The sequence below is a fragment of the Ursus americanus genome, chromosome 24, assembly GCF_024610735.1.
Source record: "Ursus americanus isolate L20-20 chromosome 24, mUrsAme1.1.p, whole genome shotgun sequence".
Lineage (NCBI taxonomy): Eukaryota > Metazoa > Chordata > Mammalia > Carnivora > Ursidae > Ursus > Ursus americanus.
This window is the reverse complement of record NC_142150.1, coordinates 7664525-7688339: the sequence shown is the minus strand read 5'-3', so window position 1 is coordinate 7688339 and position 23815 is coordinate 7664525. Positions and strand designations below refer to the sequence as shown.

The following is a 23815-nucleotide window of genomic DNA, read 5'->3' as shown; positions in this document are numbered from 1 at the left end:
GTGAGCAGCAAACACTGGTCCATTGGTAAAGTGAGTACTAGGGTGATGAGAAAAACCTTTTCTTAATCCTACTACTCGTTTATGTTACCATCAAGTTATGCGTGGAAATGGAAAGATGATTAGATTTGGACTCAGGAGAAGTGAATTCTAGTCTCAGCTCTGCCTCAGCAGAGTTCTGTAACCTTGGGCAAGCCAATCCTTAAGAATTGTTGCACTGACTTTGGTAAGCTTTTGTAACCTTCTAAGCATTTGTAAGTATTGGTAACCTTTTTGCTTAGGTTTTTTTGCTAGGCTAGAGGTGTGCAAGCTTAACAGAAGTAATATTTAAACTCAGCTTTGCAGAAAGGTAAGGTTTTGTTAGATGGATGAAGATTCAAAGAACGGTATCTATTAAACCATGGAGGCACAGAAAGTTTATACAATGAAAGAGGGACAAAAGATAATTTTGTATAGTTGGAAAATAGGGGTATAAAGTGGAAGATGTGGCTGGAAAGAGAAGGATGAGATCGTAGATTATGTAAGAAGGGGAGCCTTTGAAGGTTTGTACAGAGATTTTTTTTAAAAGTATGTACTTGGGGAGCCTCGGTGGCTCTGATGGTTAAGTGTCTTCCTTTGGCTCAGGTCCTGATCTTAGGGACTTGGTATCCAGTGCTGCATCCGGCTCTCCACTCTGCGGGGAGTCTGCTTCTCCCTCTTCCTCTGTGATCTCTCTTGCTTTTGCTCTCTCAAATAAATAAATAAAATCTTAAAAAAAAAAAAGTATGTACTTAAAGGTGCTTCTGGGTGGCTCAGTCAGTTGAATGTCCAACTCTTGATTTGGCCCCAGGTCATGATCTTGGGGTGGTGGGATTGAGCCCCCAGTCAGGTTGGGCGCAGAGTCTGCTTGAGATTCTTTCCTCCTCCTACCCCTCCCCACGTGTTTGCTCTCTCTCTATTTTAAAAAAAGTACTTAAAAAAGTCTTGCTATGGAAAATTTCAAACAGACAAAAGTAGATAGGATAATAAAAATGAACCCCCATGTACTCAGGACCCATGTATAACGATTGTCAACAATCTACTGTTGTTTTTACAGAGAATTTAAGTATGTAAGTACTTTTTATATTGTCACATTTGATTAATAGCAAATTTCAGGTTGACCTCAATTCTATTATATATAAGTACTAGGTAGGAAGATTATATTCGTTTCATGTGAAAATTTTTTTGAGTTTTAGTTGAATCAAAAGTGTGACATGGCCACTTTAAAAAAACACAGATGCTATTTTAGGTTGTAATATAGAAACTTAGTGTCCAGATCCAGAAAGTAAGGGTTTCTATTCTGTTCTGTGTTATCCAACTACTTAAAGAGTATTATGTTCAGTTCTAGGCACCATATTTTCAGAAAAACTAAATCACCTTTGTAGAGGTTGACAAGAATAGAGAGGAATTTGAACATTGTCATGCCAGAAATGAATGAAGAATTGGGAATGTTAAATTTTAAGAAGACCTCATAACACTTTTCAAATACTGAAGAGTTGTTTTGGAAGAAGTAAATTTGCTCCCTTAAACTGCAGAAGACACAATTAGAAATAATTAGTTAAAGCTGTAAATGATCAGAATCAAATATTAAAGGGAGAGAATAAGCACTAGGAAGTATAAACTTGGAGTTGGCTTAACACCACCACCCTGCAAACTTCTCTTGAGAACTGACATTGCTTATACTGTTTCTTTTTCATTCTCATTTCCCATTAAATCTTTTTTTAGAAAAACAGGAACTTACTAGGTTGTTTTTTACCTCATTATAACTTGTAGGACACTGAGATCAAGGCCAGATGGCCTGTCCACTTCAGAGCTTAGGATAACAAATGTAAGAGATGCTGTAGTCTTGATATCATTCCTTTCTATCTTCTTTAGGATTTTATACTATGGTTTTGTCTTTGTCTTGTATCTTTAGTCCTTTTCATTCTAAAGACTCTTAGCTACTGCTTACAAATCTGTTTGAGTCTCTCCTGCTCTGAAAGTGAGGAGAGATTGGCGATGCTTGCGTGGCTCAGTTGGTTAAGTGTCAGACTCTTGATTGCAGCTCAGGTCAGGAGCTCCTGACTGAGCAGGGGGTCTGCTTGAAGATTCTCACCCTCTGCCCCTCCCCCCTTTCAAGTAAGTCTTTAAAAAGGCAAGAGAGGATTTCTTTTGCACCAGATTTCTTGAGTAATTGGAAAGCATTATCTTCACTTCCTTACCACTCAACACTTTTCTCAAGTCTTTGTTTTCTAGTGTGTGCCCGCAGCACTTCACAGAAATTATGTGATTGCCTAATACCAAATCCTTCAGTGCCTTTCTGTTGCCTCTCAAATTAGAATTTCTTCAGGTTCCTTGGTTTGAAATTCAGAGTATTTCATACCTTGTGCTGAATTACTCTTCTACTTTTATCTTTCATTACTGCATTCCTTATCTCCTGTGTTTCAACCAAAGACTAAATGTATCTCCAAATGTATCCTCTATATTTTTGCTTACTGCCCCCTTTTCCTTCTGATAAAGGCCTACTCAGCGCCAGTGCTACTTCCCTTAGGAAGTTTTTCGTGGTTCCCTTTAACTCAGTATGATTCTTCTGTCGTCTAAGTTCCAGCGTAACACTTTGCTATGTCTCCCTTACGGTGGGGGTGTGTGTGTTCTTTTTCTCCCTATGTATAAAGTGATTTCTGGAATTATTTGTCTTGTTCCCACCATTGTGCCTCATATTTTACTAAGAACTCAATAAAATGAGTGAGTGAAAAGAATGAGATTTTTCAGAGGTCAGGAATTCCCAATTTTTTTGGTAAAGATTTTATTTATGTATGTATTTATTTTTAAACAGATTTTATTGATGTATTTGAGAGAGAGGGAGTGCACGCAAGGATGGAGGGCAGAGGGAGAGGGAGAAGCAGACTCCCCACTGAGCAGGGAGCCCGACATGGGGCTCCATCCCAGGACCCCAGCATCGTGACCTGAGCCAAAAGCATACCCTTAACCGACTGAGCCATCCAGGCACTCTGAAAGATTTATTTTTAGTTAATCTCTATATCCAAAGTGGGGCTCGAACTCACAACCCTGAGATCAAGAGTCACACACTCCACTGAGCCAGCCAGGCACCCTGGAATTCCCAAGTAGTTTGAGTATGGAACTACTAAAGATTTGTTGTTTTTCTTGAAACACTATTCTCCTTGCAGAGGTCAGGCTGTATTAAGAACAGTATAAATAAGAAGTAAGACTATATTATGTCTATGCAATAAAAAGACATCATAAGCTTATATGTGTTTTGCCACTGGGAAGTATGCTCCGTGAGTATTAGGACTTGGTTTTGTCTTGTTTTATCTCCTGGACCTAGAACAGTGCACAAGTTGGTACTATTGTAACCTACAAACTTTTGAGTTCACTCCTGTGAGTCACAGGTAGAAACTACACCAGGTAGAGTTGTTGCACAAAGGGAACTTTATTTGTAGCAAATAAGGAGATCATAGGGAATAACTCCCAAAGCTGTGACACCCCCCCCCCCCCGCCCCCAAGCAAGGGTGAGTGGGTTTCTTTTACTTAGGGTTAGGATGAATCTAGATAGGGGAGCCTTGTCATCATGTAGAGACAGGGTAAGGTTGCGCATGTTCCTTAAGGGAATATGCTTATACGTACATTGTTATGTAAAGCAAGCTTGTGCTCCTCCTTGGGCACAGATTTTAGTATTCTGTTGAGGTGTAGGTGACTGTTGGTCACTCCCTGGGTCACTGCTTGGTTCATCTGCACAGGCGTGATTGGGGGTTAAGCTCAAACTGGTCTGGGCTGCCTGAGCTGGCGGAGCTCCTGTCCAGGCAAGTGTTACCGCTTGAAGGGTAGTTTCGGTTTCCATCACGCGATGTTAGGCCCCTGGGGCCTTTTGCCTAGCTTAAGAGAGAAGCTGGAAAGAAGAGCTTAAGTAAGAATGTGGGACAAAGGTCTGTGGGAACAAGCCGGTGAGAACTAAAGATCAGGTCTTAGGGTCTAGCTGTTAACACTGTGTACATATTTGATGAATAAATGAATGAGTAAATACTTGTGGTTCTGAAAAAAAATAAAAAAACTTTAATTTAAAAACAAGTATAAATGGTTCTAAATTTTTGTGTAGTGTTTGCTTTTCTTAATTTGGCATGTTACAAAAGACTGAGAAAAGTTAAAATTAATGGTAAAAATTTTCTTGAATTTTATTTCTTTTTTGGAAGTTGGTGCAATTTGACAAAAATGTACACTTGAGAGTTTCTGAACAGATAAACTCTTGTGTTAGTTTACAAAGTCTTCATGGGGTATTTAGCATTTGCTGCCTTGTATTCTTACTCCTATTCATTCGTATCAGTTCTCTTATTGAAGCTCTTATTTTCTTTGAGCTTTAATTCCCTTCACTTTACTTCCCACTTAGTAGGTGCATTCATTCATTCAACACATAACTTACTGAGCCCCTAATGATTTGGAGAAAGAGATCCAGAAGTCTAGTTCTATTAAGCACTGTTAAACTGTTGGCTGATAACTATTGAATTTGCTGATAAGGGTTTGTAGTTTGAAGCCTTTAGGGAATGTTGCCTTTGAATAAGAGACTCTTAAAGGCAGAAAAAGATTTATTACTTTTAAGAAGTATAAGTGAGGCGGCTATTTACCAAAGAAGAGCTTGACCAGTTTTCCTCTTGAATCCTACATTGCCCATCCTACCTACTCACACTGTGTGAGATGAATAGAGTGGGTAGAAGTATGGAGGACCTTGAGCATCTGGACTGATTCTCTGGGAGTTTCAGAGTCAGGCAATAATATAGTACAGGCTGATGGTTGCATATAATATTACCTATGTGTGCTTTCTTTCCACTTAGATGCTAAGTACCTGCAGAGCAGGGATCCTTGTCCCTTTCTCACGTTTCGCTTTGTTTTCCATATGTCCATTAAATGCATGCTGAGTGAAGAGCTTCTTAAATTATATTTTTGCAGGTTTTATTCGGGAATACTGTGCCTGTCACTCAACGTAGTTTCAACTTTCCGGCTAAATGACTTTTGTGCCAGTGATACCAGAGTCCTACAGCCATGTTCTTGCAGAGTTTGAGTCTCTGGATCCATTGCTTTCAGCCCTGAGGCTGGACTCCAGTCGTCTAAAGGTGAATTTCTTCATCCTTGTAGCGGTTTCATGTTCATACTTGTATATTTTGTGTGCTCTGTTATATATGCTCCTTGCCCTCTAGTTCTTTATGTTTAATGGAATCTTGGGTGTTCTTCCCTGTGCTAGTAATACCTCACATGCAAGTAGCATGTTTGTAGCTCTTTTTTTTTTTTTTTAAGATTTTATTTATGTAAGAGAGTGTGTGTACGGGTGCATGAGCATAAGCTGGGGGTGAGGCGGGGGGAGAGGGAGAAGCAGGCTCCCTGCCAAGCAGGGAACCTGATGCCAGGCTCGGTAACCTGAGCAGAAGGCAGACACTTAACCCACTGAGCCACCCAGGTGCCTCCGAAGCTCTTTCTTGATTTACTTTTTGAGCTATCATTTGAATTCTTTCCTATCCTTGAGAACCATGATATTGATTGCTCAATTTTTTTATTCCTTCACAATAATCTTACTGTTTTTTCTCAGAAAATAATGTATTTGATCGAAATTAAAATAGTATAAATGAGTATACCCTGTTGCATTTTATTTTATTTTTTTTAAAGATTTTATTTATCTTGAGAGGGAGAGAGAGAGCAAGAGAGAGCATAAGTGGGGGGGGGAGGGGAAGACAGGGAGAAGCAGGCTCCCCACTGAGCAGGGAGCCCGATATGGGGTCCTGGGATCATGACCTGAGCCGAAGGCAGACACTTAACCGACTGAGCCACCCAGGTGCCCTACCCTGTTGCATTTCAAGCAACATGAACCACTACAGTTATACTAAGCTCATTCCAAAACAAGGAGTTTGATGTACCCTCCATTTTAGGAAACAGAGCAAAAGCTGTTAGCTGTGTGGGAAGAAGTGTGTGCTCCCCTCAAACCCTGAGTTCTTCTGAGAAACTCAGGAATGACATGGTGAAGAACAGAATCTCATAACCAATTCCAAAATAATTTCATTTTTATACTTCTGCTCCCCCACCCAAATACTTTGCTAGCCTTTAAGCAAAACAGTAGGACATAATAGGCAAAGTGAAGAGCAACAATCCTCGGTTGATTTCAGTTGGATTTTTTTAACTGCAAGTTGTGGGATGTCCTACCTGGTATAGTATGGCTTAACCGATAAGGGTGTTTATAACCTTGTCGGAGGTTAGTGTTTCTGGGTTTAGTGTAGTGGCCCAAGGATATCATTGAGGTACCAGGCTCTCCGTTTCTCCTGTCCGACCACCATCCATATATTGGTTTTAATCACAGTTGCAAGATAGGTGTCCTGGCTCCAGTCTTGATGTTTCCGTTAGCGTCTCAAGCAGGAAAGATGGGGCCACAAGCGAAGGCTTTCTTCCCTCCCCCCCAACCTTGGTTTATTGTTTATTTTTTTATTTTTAAATTTTATTACTATTATTATTTTTATCATGATAAGTGTACCTTTTTACAAGCAGTTTATTTTTTTTCAAAGATTTTATTTATTTATTTGAGGGAGAGAGCGAGAGAGAACACACGCAGGGGACAGAGAGGGAGAAGCAGGCTCTCCACCGAGCAGGCAGCCCAATGTGGGGCTCAATCCCAGGACCTTGAGATAATGACCTGAGCCGAATACAGACTCTTAACCGACTGAGCCACTCAGGTGCCCCATGATAAGTGTACTTTTAATCCCCATTCCCTATTTTCCCCATTCCCCTACGCACCTCCCTCTGCTAACCATCAGTTTGTTCTGTATAGTTAAGATCGTCTGTTTCTTGGGGCACCTGGGTGGCTCAGTTGGTTAAGCGTCCGACTCTCAATTTTGGCTTAGGTCATGATCTCAGGGTTGTGGGATCCAGCTTCGCCTTGGGGTCCATGCTGAGTGTGGAGCCTGCTTGGGGTGCTTTCTCTCCCTTTCCCCCATCCCTCCCTCCCCTTCTAAAAAAAAAAAGTGTCTCTTTCTTGGTTTGTTTCTCTAGCTCTTTTTGTTTTCCTTTCCTTGCTTGTTTTGATTCTTAAATTCCACATGAGTGAGATCATATGGTATTTTATCTATCTCTGACTTACTTCGCTTAGCATAATACTCTCTAGCCCCATCCTTGTAGGTGCAAATAGCAAGATTTCATTCTTTTTCTATGGCTGAATAATATTCTATTGTAGATATATACCATGTCTTCTTTATCCATTTATCTATTGATGGATACTTGGGCTACTTCCATAGTTTGGCTGTTTTAAATAATGCTGCGATAAACATAGGGGTGTGTATCCCTCTGAATTAGTGTTTTTTTAATTTTTCAAAAAAGATTTTATTTATTTATTTGAGAGAGAGAAAGAGAACACGCACAGAGGGAGAGGGAGAAGCAGACTCCCTGCTGAGCAGAGAGCACGATGTGGGGCTTAATCCCAGGACCCCAAGATCACTACCCGAGCTGAAGGCAGATACTTAATCCACTGAGCCACCCAGGTGCCCCATGTTTTTTTTATTTGTGTAAATACCCAGTAGAACAATTACTGGGTCCTAAAGTAGTTCTGCTTTTAATTTTTTGAATAATCTCCATACTGTTTTCCATAGTGGCTGCTCCAGTTTTCATTCCCACCAGCAGAGCAAAAGGGTTCCTTTTCTCCACATCCTCGCCAGCACTTGTTTCTTGTGTTTTTTACTTTAGCCATTCTGGTAGGTATGAGGTGATACCTCATTTTGGTTTTGATTTGCATTTCCCTGATGATGAGTGATGATGAGCATCTTTTCATGTGTCTCTTGGCCATCTGTATGTCTTCTTTGGAAGAATGTCTATTCATGTCATTTGCTCATTTTTTAATTGGATTATTTTGGATATTTTGGCTTTTTAGGTATTGAGTTGTATAAGTTGTTTATATATTTTTGATACTAACCTTTAATCGGATATGTTGTTTGTAAATATCTTCACCCATTCAGTAGGTTGCCTTTTATTTTTGTTGATTGTTTCCTTTGCTGTATAGAAACTTTTTATTTTGATGTAGTCCCACTAGTTTATTTTTGCTTTCATTTCCCTTGCCTCAGAAGACACATCTAGAAAAATGTTGCTGTGGCCAATGTCCAAGATAATTGCCTATGCTCTCTTCTTGGATTTTTATGGTTTCAGGTCTTACATTTAGGTCTTTAATCCATTTTTAGTTTATTTTTGTGTATGGTGTTAGAAAATGGTCCAGTTTCATTGTTTTGCATGTGGCTCTCCATTTTCCCCAACACCATTTGTTGAAGAGACTGTTTTTTCCCATTATATATTTATTCCTCCTTTGTTTAAGATTAATTGACCATATACTTGTGGGTTTATTTCTGGGTTTTCTGTTCTGTTCCATTGATGTATGTGTGTATTTTTATCCCAGTACCATACTGTTTTAATTACTACCACTTTGTAACATAACTTGAAATTTAGACTTGCGATACCTCCAGTGTTCAAGATTGCTTTAGCTATTCGAGGCCTTTTGTAGTTCCATACAAATTTTAGGATTGTTTGTTTTACTTCTGTGAAAAATGCTGTTGGTATTTCAATACAGATTGCATTAAATCTGTAGATTGTGTTGGATGGTATAGACATCTTAACCATATTTGTTCTTCTGACCTGTGAGCATGGAATGTCTTTCCTTTTTATTTATTTATTTATTTTTCATCTAGTCTTGAATTTCTTTCATCAGTGTTTTATAGTTTTCAGAGTACAGGATTTTCACCTCTTTGGCTAAATTTATTCCTGGATATTGTTTTTGGTGCAGTTGTAAATGTGATTATTTTTTTAAATTTCATGTTCTACTGCTTCATTATTAGCGTGTAGGTTTGCAACAGATTTCTGTACATTGATTTTGTATCCTGTGTCTTTACTGTATTCACTTATCCGATCTAGTTAGGGTTTGCTATATATAGTATCATGTTATCTGTAAATAGTGGGGGTGTTATTTTCTCCTTACTGATTTGGATGCCTTTTATTTCTTTATGTTGTCTGATGTCTGTGGCTAGGACTTCCAGTAGAATGTTGAATAAAAGTGGTGAGATTGGAAATCCTTGCCTTGTTCCTGACCTTACGGGAACAGCTCTATTTTACCCCATTGAGTATGATGTTGTCTATGGGTTTTTCATAGAAGGTCTTTATTATGTTGAAGTGTGTTCCCTCTAAACCTACTTTGCAGAGGACTTTTGTCATGAATGGATTTTGTACCTTATCAAGTGTTTTTTCTGCATGTATTGAAATGATTATATGGTTTTTATCCTTTCTTTTATTGATGTGATGTATCACGTTGATTGTTTGCATATGTTGAACCATCCTTGTGTCCTGGGAATAAATCCCACTTGATCGGGTATATGATTTTTTTAATGTATTGTTGGATTCAGCTTGCTAACATTTTGTCGAGGATATTCACTTCAATATTGGCCTGTAGTTCTCTTTTTTGTGGTGTTTTTATCTGGTTCTGGTATCAGGGTGGTACTGGCCTCTTAGAATGCATTTGGAAGTTTTCTTTCCTTTTGTATTTTTTGGAATAGCTTGAGAAGAATAGGTAGTAAGTTTTATTTATTTATTTAAAAGATTTATTTTTTTGAGAGAGAGAGAAAGTGGTGTGCACATACAGGTGGGGGGGGAGGGGCAGAGGAAGAAGAAGAGAGAACGCCAAGCAGACGCCCCACTGAGTGTGGAGCCCGACTGGGGGGGTGGGTGCTGGATCCCACGACCCCAAGATCATGACCTGAGCCAAAACCAAGAGTCAGGGACACCTGGGTAGCTCAGTTGGTTAAACGTGTCTGCCTTCGACTCAGGGTCCTGGGATCGAGTTCCTCATCAGGCTCCTTGCTCAGTGGGGAGCCTGCTGCTCCCTCTGCCTGCTGCTCCTCTTGCCTGTGCGTGTGCGTGCTCCTCTCTCTCTCTGTATCTCTGACAAATAAATAAGTAAACAAAGATCTTTAATTAAAAAAACAAAAAAAAACCAACCAAGAGTCGGATGCTCAACCGACTACTGAACCACCCAGGTGCCCTAGTAGTAACTCTTCTTTAAATTCATAGAATTCTCCTGTGAAGCCATCTGGTCCTGGATTTTTGTTTGTTGGGAGTTTTTTGATTACTGATTCAATTTTATTGCTGGTAATTGGTCGGTTCAAATTTTCTATTTCCTCCTGCTTTAGTTTTGGGAGATTATATCTCTAGGAACGTAGCCATTTCTTTTAAGTTGTCCAGTTTGTTGGCATATAGGTTTTCATAATATTCTGTTACAATTTTATTTCTGTGGCATTGGTTGTTATTTCTCCTCGTTCATAGTGATTTTGTTTATTTGGGTTTTCTCTCTCCGTTTTTTTTTTTTAATTTAAATTGAGTCTGGCTACAAGTTTATCAATTTTGTTGATCTTTTCAGAGAACTAGCTCCCGATTTCCCTGATCTGTTGTATTTTTTTAGTTTCTATATCATTTTTTTCTGCTCTAATCTTTATTATTTCATACTTCCTTTTTCTTGGTTTGGGTTTTATCCTTCTTTTTCTAGCTCTTTTAGGTGTGAGGTTAGGTTGTTTGAGATTTTTCTTGCTGCTTGATGTAGGCCTGTATTGCTATAAACTTCCCTCTTAGAACTATTGCTGCAACCCAAAGATTTTGGACCGTTGTTTTCATTTTCCTTTGTTTCCATGTGATTATTTTATTTCTTGTTTGATTTCTTGGTTGATCCATTCATTGTTTAGTAGCATATTATTTAATCTCCACTTATTTGTATTCTTCCCCAATTTTTTCTTGTGGTTGATTTCTAGCTTCATAGCGTTGTGGTCAGCAAAGGTGCATGGTAGGACTTCAGTTTTGTTTTGATTTGTTGAGACTTGTTTGCGGCCTAATGTGTGATCTGTTCTGGATACAGTTCCATGTGCCCTTGAAAGAGTGTGTATTCTGCCGTTTTAGGATGGAATGTTCTGAATATGTCTGTTAAATTCATCTGGTGTGGCGTGTCATTCAAAGCCACTGTTTTCTTTTTTTTTTTTTTTTTTTTTTTTTTTTTTTTTTTCTTTTTAATGATTTTTATTATATTATGTTAGTCACCATACAGTACATCCCCGGTTTCCAATGTAAGGCTCAATGATTCATTAGTTCTGTATAACACCCAGTGCACCATGCAATACGTGCCCTCTTTACTACCCATCACCGGTCTATCCCATTCCCCCACCCCCCTCCCCTCTGAAGTCCTCAGTTTGTTTCTCATAGTCCATAGTCTCTCATGTTTCATTCCCCCTTCTGATTACCCCCCCTTTCTTTATCCCTTTCTTTCCCTACTGATCATCCTAGTTCTTATGTTCCATAGATGAGAGAAATCATATGATAGTTGTCTTTCTCTGCTTGACTTATTTCACTTAGCATTATCTCCTCCAGTGCCGTCCATGTTGTAGCAAATGTTGAGAACTCGTTCTTTCTGATAGCTGAGTAATATTCCATCGTATATATGGACCACAACTTCTTAATCCAGTCATCTGTTGAAGGGCATCTCGGCTCCTTCCACGATTTAGCTATTGTGGACATTGCTGCTATGAACATTGGGGCGCATATGGCCCTTCTCTTCACTACGTCTGTATCTTTGGGGTAAATACCCAGTAGTGCAATGGCTGGATCATAGGGTAGCTCAATTTTTAACTTTTTAAGGGACCTCCACACTGTTTTCCAGAGTGGCTGTACCAACTTGCATTCCCACCAACAATGTAGGAGGGATCCCCTTTCTCCACATCCTCTCCAACAATTGTTGTTTCTTGCCTTGTCTATTTTTGCCATTCTAACTCAAAGCCACTGTTTTCTTGTTGATTTTCTGTTTGGATGATTTGTCCATTGATGTGAATGGGGCGTTCAAGTCTTCTGCTATTATTGTATCATTATCTATTGTTTCCCAAAGTCTTTCTTTTCTTCAGACTCTTCTTCTTCCCTTTTTTTTTTTTTTTTAAGATTTATTTATTACACAGAAAGAGACAGCCAGTGAGAGAGGGAACACAAGCAGGGGGAGTGGGAGAGGAAGAAGCAGGCTCATAGCGGAGGAGCCTGATGGTGGGGCTCGATCCCATAACGCCGGGATCACGCCCTGAGCCGAAGGCAGACGCTTAACCGCTGTGCCATCCAGGCACCCCTCAGACTCTTCTTTTACCTAGTAAGGTAAACCTTTCTAAGAAACCCTAGCAGACTTATTATTAGTTGGATTTTTGTCACATAGATCCCCCTCGCTTCAAGAGAAATTGGGTAATGGGGCACCTGGGTGGCTCAGTGGGTTAAGCATCTCGCTTTGGCTGGGGTTGTGATCTCTCAGGGTCCTGGGATCGAGCCCCACGTCAGGCGCCCTGCTCAGCGGGGAGCCTGCTTCTCCCTCTCCCTCTGCCTGCTGCTCCCCCTGCTTGTGCTCTCTTTCTCTCAAATAAATAAATAAATAAATAAATAAATAAATAAAATCTTTAAAAAAAGAAAAGACAAACTGGGTAAATGAATATTTAGATTTTCCAGCTTCTGTGGTGGAAAAGAAGGTTGAGAGGGTTAGGAGTATCTGTTCATCAGCCAAGCAACAAATTTTGCCACAGGGTATTATTGGGCACAGGAGGGCCACTGTTTTCTCTGGTGGATAAGGAAAGGAATCAGCAAGCTGAGGGTTGGGGAAGACACAATTGACCTACATCTGTGTCCTCCACAGTCCTACTTGTTCTAAAAGCTGTGGGTAGTTTGTGTGCTAATTATGTAGACTAGAAATGATTCAAGTGAGTAAATGTTGTTAAAGCGTTTGCTTTATCCCCTGGAGACTTACTTGATTTTTCGTTTTTTGTGGTCAACATTGGAATAACGTCGCCAAATTATGCAAAAGATAAATGGTCTAATAACTGGAATTTGGTAAGAGAAAATTACTCATATGTACAGTTGAGCCTATTCAGTCATTTTGAGATTCAATTAAACATTTAAAACCAAAATGTTCTGTGTGTTTCACTATACTAGAATGAAAGGGTGAGTGCCATTATGTGGTGTCCGCCTGGGCAGGGAGTAGGGTGGGGGAGGAACCTGCTACACAGATCCTTCGTGTTTATTTCCAGCAGTTAATTTGGTTATGTGACTATGACGATCTCTCACTTGTCTGTTTACATGTTTGTAGTGCACGAGCATAGCTGTGTCTCGGAAATGGTTGGCTTTGGGCAGTTCAGGAGGAGGACTCAATCTCATTCAGAAGGAGGGCTGGAAGCACAGGCTTTTTCTTTCACACAGGGTAAGATAAAGAGTAGTCCTGTCATACCATTTGGAATATCTTTCATAAATTCCAGTTTCTCCATTGTGAATAATCATTTGGAGTAAAAGAAGAATGTAAATCTTGAAATTTAAAAGTAGAAAATTAACATTTTTGAGAAGCCTAATATTTTTCCTTTGTGTTATATAGGAAGGTGCAATTTCTCAGGTGGCCTGTTGTTTACATGATGACGATTATGTTGCTGTAGCTACCAGGTGAGAAACTGCTTTAAAATTATCTGATCTTCCCTAACTACGTTTTATTTTACTTTATTTTTTTGAGGGTGAGTGCTCATGCCAGCAGGGGGAGGGACAAAGGGAGAGGGAGAGAAAGAATCCTAAGCAGGCTGTCTGCTGAGCGTGGAGCCCAGTGCCATGCAGTGGCTCCATCTATGACCCTGAGATCATGACCTGAGCCAAAATCAAGAGTCAGACACTTAACTGACCGAGCCACCCAGGTGCCTCTCTAAATACAGTTTAAATTGACAAATGTAGTTGTGTGTTTGTTAGGGTGGCCAACCATCCTGGTTTGCCTATGACTGTCCCAGTTTTAGCACTGAAAGTCTCATGTCCTAAGGAAATCTCTTAGTTCCTGGCAAACCAGGACAGACAGTTGGTCACTGTGGTTTATGGAAAATGTCAGTATGAGGCAACAACATTTCACTGGCCTTAAAAGAGAAAAGTAACAGAGATAATTTAGAGCATCTAAGTTCTCTTGTACTGGATTGGGTGGACTAAAGCAAGGCAATTCGTACCTTGACTTTCTACTTCCTCTTTTTTGAAGAATAGGAGTTTGCATGTATATTTAATATACTTGATACTGTGATACAAAGAACTAAATGTGCGCCTTTTTCACCATTGCCAAAAATCTGCTTCTGTGACTCATTTTCTTGCAGTCAAGGTCTTGTAGTTGTTTGGGAATTAAATCAGGAGCGTCGTGGGAAACCAGAACGCATTTATGTGTCTTCAGAGCACAAAGGCGGAAAAGTTACAGCTCTCTGTTGGGACACAGCTATTCTTAGAGTTTTTGTAGGTGATCATATGGGGAAGGTTTCTGCCATCAAACTTAACACTTCTAAACAAACAAAGGTAAGAATCAGTCCAGTTCTTTGTGTATGTGGGCGAGATGTAAGATATTGCGTTACAGAATTTCAGTTGAAGGACACAGTTTTATCTACTGTATTTCTTGGGGGACTGATCTAGAGCCCAGTCTATTAATTTTGAGGAGACTTGTTTGTGTGTAGTACATATAGTAGCCTGGCTTAGCTTGATACTGTTGCAGGGTGCTTTTGTGAGCTAACGTCAATAATTTGGACATTGTCTATTACAGTACTCTGTAATTCACCTGTGTGGCTCACTTAAATTAAGCATTAATACTAGGCTATTAATAAAGATAAGGTGCTTCTTTTTTTTTTTTTTTTCTTAGAGAAAGAGAGTGTGAAAGAATGGGGGCAGGGACAGAGGGAGTGAATCTTTCAAACAGACTCCTCCCTGAGCACAGAGCCGGATGCAGGGCTTGATCCCAGGACCCATGAGATCATGACCTGAGCTGAAACCAACAGTTGGATGCTTAACTGACTGAGCTACCCAGGCGCCCCGATAAGATGCCTCTTTATTAGTTGTGTGAACAAAATGGGAGACATAGAAATGGTATCAGTTGTCTAGGTCCCTATTCTCCTGCTCCCTGTTTAGAAGAAATTCAGGAGTCTAGGTATATTTTTTCTCAGAATGGATGTAACTTACTGTAAATTGAATCTTAAAGGTACCTCCTGGATTGTGCTCAGCCGCCTGGGTCCCAGGCTTCCTGCTACAGTTGTTGGAGTAGAAGGGGTTAAGTTTCACGTTACCCTAACAGAATGCTCCAGTCTCTCATTAAGGAAGAGCAGACCAAATTCTTACTGTCCCTCTTCTCCAAAATTGTTATAGTGGGGAGCTCGGCTTATTTCCATGTAGGATCTTTGAAGGAAATAAGAAAACTAACTACCATTGGCTAAATTATTTTATTTTAATTAACACCTCAGAATATTCTTCTGATTTGGCCATGGTAACCCATCAAAGTTACCGCTTGATTCCTAACGTATTTTTGATTCCAAAAACATTTGGAACCTTACAGGTGGTGTAGCCCTAATTTGTCTTTTCCAAAGGGAGAGGTACTGTTTTCTGTGTGACAAAGTTCTGGCACGTGTCGGAAAACTTGCCTTACCTTTGTCATTCCAGCTTCTAAGATTAGATAACCAGAAACAGAGCCTTAAGAGTTGTCTTCTGTAGTTACGTAACAGAGTAGTTCCCAGCTTTTAAATGAGTGAAACTTTGATATCCTAATAGGCAAATTAAATTTTGGCCCATTTAAAATTTTTATTTTGCTCTCCAGTTATTTTCACTTAAAAGGTAAAGAGAAGGAGATTATATGGGTATGTAAAGATGAGTCTTCTCTCCATTCATGTCTCTTTTAGGCAGCTGCTGCCTTTGTGATGTTTCCTGTTCAGACAATAACAACAGTTGACTCCAGCGTTGTGCAGTTAGATTATTTGGACGGAAGACTACTTATATCTTCACTTACTCGATCCTTCTTGTGCGACACTGAGAGGTATACTGACCACCCATGAGTCACAGGTTATGCAGAATTCTAGAACTCTCAGAACTTAGAAGTCAGCTAGCCCAAACCCCTCCGTTGAGTAATACAGATGTTTATGAGGAACCAGCTGTGTGCAAGCTGATATTAGAGAATAAGACAGGAGACTGAGACAGTCCATCGGGTGACTAAGACAGATGTTCAGTTAGCTCCGTGAAGTATGGTCCAAGTGCCATGAGGGAAGGCCCAACGAAGGCCTGTTTCAGTATGGGGAATCAGGAAGTCTTCCTTGATTGAATTTGTTGTTTGGATTCGTTGTGTGTTTAATAGAATTTTACTAATGGGTAAAATCGGGGGAAGAATAATTAAGAACTTCGTGAAGCTGACAGATATTTTACCGAAATCTCAAGGGTGGAGCCAAAGGTTCAGTGACTGACGAAGGAGTGTATTAGAGGTAGCTGTGAAACACCAGAACAAAATACGAAATAACTTGCCGAGGTTCCTCAGCCATTCTCACTGCAGGAAATTTTCACTCCTGATTCTTTTTTCCCACTACAATATTCTTTGGGACCAGCCACCCTTTTGAATATTTATTCGGGAACATTTTGAGCATACTTAAAAGAGAATTGTATATTGAACCCCCATGAACCCACCAGGCAGCTTCAATAATTTTGATGATGATTTTTGGTAGGCTAAATTTGGAGTAAGAGGGGAAGGAAGGGACATTCTAGCAGGAAGGAATAGCCTCTTGGGGAAAAGTCAGAAAGAATTAGGCGTATTTTAAAACCTGCCAGCCTGGCTTAAGTAGTGGAGTTGGGGAACATCAAGTTGGTAAATTGGGCACCATAGTGAGAGTGACAGCCTTAAATGTCACATTAATTGAGTTCTTAGGTCATTTTAAGAAAGTGTGCATATAGAGTATCAGGGTTTGAAAATTGATCTCCTTAGAGCTATCCAGGCTTGGAAAGTCTTTATGTATTTCCAGGAGTTCATGTATCTCAATTAGAAGACTGCTATTCTAGAAAGCAGGAGATTTTTATAGAAGGTTTGAAGGAATGTATGTGGAGTCAGGGATGGTAGAGGGAAGCTTGGGGAGAAGGTATGCTTTGTATTTATTTTCTTGGATAGGAAAGGCACATGGAAAGGAGGCCAGATGTAGCAGGTGGCAGGTGTCTGATGTAAGAGAACCTAGGTGGACAGCAGAAAGGCAAGGCTTTGAGATGCGCATGGTCAGTTTACATGGGATTAGTGGGAAGGAGGATATACTTGATTCTGACTTGTCTCAGACTATAGGTCAGTGATGAAGTTAGACTTGGAGAATTGGAGATCATCTGCTGTCACCCTTTCATTCTCAGATCAGAAAGCCTGGGCATCCCGAGTGATAGAGCATGCCTGACATCACACTGCTGGGAAGAGGCAGGCAAGACTAGAACCTTTCTGTCTCAATTCTCTGCCGCTGCTCTTACCTCACAGTTCCCCCCCAAACATCCTTTGACGTTAGACCTTTGGCCATTAACTCCACATTGGAGATTTTGGTAAAATATTTATTAGCTTCACCAAGTTCCTAACTATTCTTCGTCTGTAGATTTTCAAGTTTACCAAGGGACCCAACTTATAAAGCTGTATATGATGGACTTTTTAACATAAACAGCTGAATAAGCAGGGGTTTATTTTTCCTTCTGTGCAATGGAGTTGCTAAACATCATTTTCCCATTCACAGGGATGTGGCTAGAGTTGGTTATGAGAATAACATAGATTCTGCTGCTAGTATAACATGTTAAAGAAATGCTCATTTCCTTTTAACTGGGATTCAGTTTGGGGGAACATGGATAGTACAATAAGTTTAAAAATACATTTATGTTTGAAATTTCTTGTTTGTTTCAACCTATATTCCCTCCCAACAAACAGCATTTTTCTTTCTTTTTTTTTTTTTAAGTAGGCTACACACCCAGCATGAAGCCCAATGCAGGGCTTGAACTCATGACCCTGAGATCAAGAGTCGGATGCTTAACCGACTGAGCCATCCAGGCGCCCCAGCCTTTTTTTTTTTTTTAAATGGGGGCTCTTATTACTATTTAAGTGATAGATACGAATTTTCTTCTCCAACGGCCACTGGCTACTTTCTGTTAGTATTGTTGATGAGCAAGGTGGATCTCAGAAAGGAATAGAAAAAATAGAAACAAAGAACTATGGTATAGGGAAGAGAACATTGACTAATGGAGCCTGACAATATCATTTCAAATTCTGGCTCTGCCACTTTTTAAACCTTGCTAAATGCTGGTTTCTCCATCCAGAATGTAGAGATAGTTTTAAGAATTAACTAAGATAACATATATGAAATACTTAGCCTTGTGCCTGCTAAATATTGTTTGAAAATGTAGAAAGCAGGGTTAATGAGCATATGAGTAAGAACGAGTTCCCTGTATTCACTCAGCAAACATTTATTGCACTTTTCTGGACCCTTAGCACTGTATTAAGCGCCATAGAGGATATAAAGTAAGCAAGAAATAGATTTTATTTCCCAAATAAGGAACATAAGTAATAAATCCGTAACTTCTTAGATTGCTCTGTATGCATTTCGAGGCACTTTCACCTCCACGTTCTCATGGTACGTACCGTTCTTACAGTTTGTAGTACTAAAGGTACTATGAGGTTACATTTTACTCGTGTAACAAATAAGTACAGGGATATTTATTGAATTATATCTCAGGTCACCTTGTAAGTTCACACTAGAGGGCATATTAGGTCATTCTTTAATAGAAGAGTTTGAGTATGTGGAACACTACAACGTGTGGTTAGTGCTTTCTGTAGGCCAGAGGCTGTGACTGGGAATTCAGCTAAAGAGGAGTAAAAAATGGCTTTTGTCCTAAAGAAAGTCATTATCTATTGTTCTGATAGACACAGTTGCCGTGTATAATGCGGTACATGCCCTGGAAGCATGTAATCCAGCTTATGGGCATCAAGGAATTGTCTCAGCAGAAGAATGATGAAGTCCTGAGGAGTAAGCAAGGCGGGTTTTAGGAAGAGACATCTTCGCGTCGTCACCTTCCATGTTCCCAGGCAGTGTACTGAGCTCTTCTGTCGATTTAGTTCATGTAATCATAAGGGAGCAGAATGTTCAAAGTTGCAGAGTTTCAGAAGGGCTTGGCATATTGAGGAAAGAGTGAGCGTTTACTGGGTGTTCGTAGTGGGGGAGTGGCCAGAAGACAGGGTTGGAGAGAGCTTAGTAGCTTCCATGGGGGGTCCACCTTTCACAAGGTGATTTGGGATGGATTTTTAAAATAACTTTTCAGTAGGATTTAAGGATGTCTGAAATGGTTCGCTAGCACTCCTTTTGTAGATTTTAAAGGGGCCTTCACACGAATTGTGAGCCCCTACCCTATTCTGTGGATAGTAAACTGAGTACTAAGGTGAAGTGGTTTGCTTCCTGTTACAGAAATAGTTATTGGCAAATCAAAGCTAGAACCCTGTTTTGAACTTTCCAAGCTGCTGTTCTTTCCAGCATACTACTAATATGAATATAGAGAGGACATTGTGGGTGTGGTTATCATGGCCATGTGGCTTTGCAGCGCCATTGTTTTCGACTTTTTTTTATTAGTAAACATGCTTTTTTTTTTTCCTTTTTGGGGATTAGAGAAAAATTTTGGAGAATTGGAAGCAAGGAAAGAGACGGAGAATACGGAGCTTGTTTCTTCCCCGGAAGATGTCCCACGGGCCAGCAACCCCTAATATATTGTGCCCGCCCTGGCTCAAGGATGTGGGAAGTGAACTTCGATGGGGAAGTTATAAGTACACATCAGTTTAAGAAACTCCTCTCGTCGCCACCCCTCCCTGTGATTACTGCAAGGTAAGGATTCGTATGGCTGGTAGGGGCTGTTTGAGGAATTTACATGCAGGAGTTGGGTTGAAATCTCTGATACTCGAGATGAGTTAAAGATTTTATTATGCCTTCTAAGGGTGAAGTAGCATTTTTATTAAAGATTTAGAGAAACCAAAAAGTCCTTACCCACTTATCTTTGGTATGATTAAAGTAGATTGAATAAAGGCAGATGAGTTAGATGCAGCAAGACTTTTCCTGTGTAGAGAACAGCATTCTTTTATGTTGTGATTCAATCGTTAACAGACTGCTTACTTCCTAGATCCGATCCTCAGTATGATCATACAGTTGGATCCTCGCAGTCTTTGTCTTTCCCCAGAGTCTTGCGTGTTAGGTAAGTTTCTCTTTTTGATCATTCGGAAAAAAAACACTCTTTCTCTTTGCTTCTTGTTCACAGGCAGTTAGCTTTTTTTTCTTTTTAAGATTTTATTTATTTATTTGAGAGATTGAGAGAAAGTGAGTGAGAAAGAGCACAAGCTAGGGAGAGAGGCAGAGGGAGAAGCAGACTCCTCATTGAGCAGGGAATCTGATGTGGGGCTCAGTCCCAGGACCCCAGGATCATGACCTGAGCCAAAGGCAGACACGTAACCGACTGAGCCACCCAGGTGCCCCAGCAGTTAGCTTTTTAAAAGGTTTTTGTACTAAATTGTTTTTGGAAAATTAGGAAGTGCCTATGTTACATGAAGTGTTCTAAGAAAAATAAAAAGAGCATAGAAATATACTGCTTTTTTTGGTTTCAAATTAACCTCAACCAGTTGGACAGTCTATAATTGTCAGGAAACTTCTGATAATTAGAGCTAAGAACTGTCGGTACTCTTTCTTTCATAATTTCCCCTACCTGGTGTGGGTTACAATGAAAGCAAGTCTCAGACTGAAGTCAGCCACACATATGTATGTTTCTTAGCAGGTAGGCACAAACCTAATTGTAGAAGTTTTTCTTGTAAGCTTGGTAAACTTTCAGCTCTGTATCCTTTAGGTGCTCTGACAAGTATCTTGCATGAAAGATCTGGTTGAGGCACATTCAGCCATATTCTAACATTTTTTTTTAAGATTCTGTTTATCTGTTTGAGGTGGGGGGGGGAGCACAGAGGGAGAGTGAGAGGGAGAAGCAGACTCCACGCTGAGCAGAGAGCTGGATATGGGGCTCGATCCCAGGGCCCCCGAGATCATGACCCGAGCTGAAAGCAGATCTTAACCGACTGAGCCACCCAAGCACCCCACATTCAGCCATATTCTAACATCGGGGTTCAGCTAGCCTTCCAGTTGGATTAGGTGCAAAAGTCCACTATTCGGTGGCAGCACAGAGTGCCACTAAAGGCTGGGTGTGACGATTTACACCTTGTTCTGCAAGTGTGGGACTGCCAGTGTATGGTTTCCAGCCAATCTGTGTATCTTAAACTCATTTTATCAGTGGATATTATTTCTAATATCCCTTAGGCTAATGCATAAGATCTCTAATGCGGATTCAGAGAATGTTATTTAGAGGTTGTTTTAGGATAGTCTGATTGGGTTCTTTCATCAAAGTCTAACTAACTGCTCTTAGAATGTGATTTAAAAAAAAAGAACAACTCTTGAAATGTTAAATAATTGCCCCTAATGTATGCATCTGTCACACTGTCTACACTGATGCATTTAAAATTAAATTGTAGACAATTTAACATATTCATAATTCACCCTGTAAATTACTGAGAAAAGGTGACTATTTGCTCGTAATTAGGTAAAGCATATTACAAACTCTTCCTTTATGGCACTTATTCTAATTCATAATTACATATTCATACCACATTTATGCCTGTCTTACTCTCTTAGACAGTGAGTTCTGTAAGAGCTTTGTGTTTGTTTGTTCATTATATTCTCCGCGCTTGGCATAGTGTCTGGCACATGATAGACACTTGCTGACTGTGGTGTGATTTGTGAGGAAGCCCTTTCCCCAAGAGTATGTTTTCCCATGGCAAGGCCCCAGTCCGCTTGGTTCTGGTAGAGTTAGTCCTTTGAGTTGAGTTATTTAAAGCTCCTGCTAAGTTTCTGCCGTAGCGTACAAAGCCCTTGATGAGGTGGCCCTGCCTACTCCGCAGCTTAAGTAATAATTAGTGCCACTTGGAAGCCCGTGCTGACTCCCCCGGCAGGATTAGTGGTTCGACACCTACTCCCAGGCACTACTGTCACACCTTGTTCATTCCTCCGTCACCACCCCTATTGCGCTGTACCATGAATACCCATCCCAGCACCAGATTGTCAGCTCCTTTGCTGTGGGCTCGGTGTTAGGCACACAGAAGGCTCTCAGGTAATAGCTCAGTTAAAGAATTCAATGATTTTTTTTTTTTTTTAATACATGAGTAGGAGGGCTTTTTGTTTCTGTTTGTTTACACTTGTGTCCTATGGTAACCTTTACTGTTACACGCACAAATCCCAAAGGAAGCAAATTTATATACTTTGGGGTTTTTTTGGTAAACAGTATCACTTTCCCTTCCTTGACTTTTAAAGCAGTGCTCTTAGGTTGTGTCCTAGTCTGTTTATTATCAATGAAAGGACAAGGGGACGAGGGATATATAAATAAAAAGTATCAGCTCTTCTGTAAACCCCCCTCCTAAGATTTCCTAAGGAATCTTTCGAAGCTGAGTATCAAGTTTAGTTAAAATCATGATCTTGTATCTCTACTCTGGGATCCTCTGGCTTCTTATTTTTTTCTTCTTTGGCTCCTGAAGGTAGCCTTCCAGTTTTTCTTCCTTTGGATTAGCATTCTGACCATTTCTTCCATCTTTGTGTCAAAGATTATTTTCCCATAGGGACAGTGACCTGGTCTTATATTGGCAAAATGTTTAATATTTGTGTGAGGACCCAGTTCCTGTTAAACATCACTCCTAGTGTTTTGTAGCCACGTAGTACCATTTTTAGTACTCTTGGGGGTATAAATAAAAAAAAAAGGTCCCTGTTCTTTTTTTTTTTTTTTTTCTAATTTATTTATTTATTAGAGAGAGTGCACATATGTGCACACGTTGGGAGGAGGGGCAGAGGGAGAGGGAGAAAGAATCTCAAGCAGACTCCCTGTCAGGCTCCATCTCGTGACCCTGAGATCACAACCTGAGCGGAAATCAAGAGTCGGATGCTGAACCAACTGAGCCACCCAGGCTCCCCAATGTCCTGGTTCTTAAGATTATAATTTGTTGGAGAGATGTGGTGTTTCTACAAAAAGTTTAACGATAATAAAAAGAGTTCCAACAGTGCAGTACATGACTAAGTGCCGTATGAACAAGGTTGACAGGAAATAGGATGAGTGCAGGAGGAAGAGCAGTTGCCGTGGGCTTTCAGAAGATTCCAGAGGAGAGTAGCACTTCTGTGATCCTTGGGAGGTGGCTAGAGTGAAAGCATTATAAGCTGGGATGCCCTGACTGAGGGGAAGAAGCAGAGATGACCCATTGGTGTATGAGAAATAGTAGCAGCCTCGAGAGAGTATATGAGTAAATATAAGCAAAGGAGTATGGAAAGAGATGAGCAGAGATGGAGAGTACCAGAGGACTGAAAAAGGTGGCCCAGGAAAGTGCAGTGTCCCAGAGTCTGGGGAGGTGAGATTCAGGAAGGAAGGAACAATCCAGGGTTGGCCCCTGCTTGAGCAGCAAGAAGAAAGGAAATAAGGAAGGGTTATTTGGTTTGGCACTTAAGAAATCTATGACTTTATGAAAACGCAGTTATGTGGAATAGCCAGGATTCTGGGTAATAGTGGGTGGGTCAGTGAGGGTAAACAGGGAAGAAGTAGGTTCTGTGAGGTGTAGAGAAAAAAAGTCCAGGTTTTAGAGCCAGACTATCCTTGGGCATATGATTTCATCTCTCTGAGTTTCAGGGGTTTTTGTTTTTGTTTTTATAAAATAGGGAAAAGCACATCTATCTTGATGAGTTGCCACAAGGATAGATAACATAGATAGAGCCTTTGATAAAGCTCCTGGCAGATAGTTGACCAGGAGTTTTCAACCTCTTATTGCCTGCACACAAGTAAGGGCATCAAAGTATTACCATCCCTACATGTGGCTCCCCAGAGCAGTGATTTCTGGTGAGGTGTGTAGCCTGTTTTAAATGCG

At 40.3% G+C, this 23815-nt stretch overlaps 1 protein-coding gene across 5 annotated transcripts in view; it reads left to right on the top strand.

Moving 5' to 3' along the window:
* Positions 1-23815, top strand: part of HPS5 (HPS5 biogenesis of lysosomal organelles complex 2 subunit 2) — a 46886-nt gene that overhangs the window by 722 nt on the left and 22349 nt on the right. For all 5 annotated transcript variants that reach the window (XM_045808647.2, XM_045808646.2, XM_045808649.2 and 2 more), the window contains exons 2-8: positions 4954-5117; positions 13166-13276; positions 13445-13509; positions 14190-14382; positions 15747-15880; positions 19500-19712; positions 20005-20076. In XM_045808647.2, the coding sequence (XP_045664603.2) occupies positions 5010-5117; positions 13166-13276; positions 13445-13509; positions 14190-14382; positions 15747-15880; positions 19500-19712; positions 20005-20076 (896 nt within the window). In that variant the 5' untranslated portion in view covers positions 4954-5009. The remainder of the gene's footprint in view (positions 1-4953; positions 5118-13165; positions 13277-13444; positions 13510-14189; positions 14383-15746; positions 15881-19499; positions 19713-20004; positions 20077-23815) is intronic.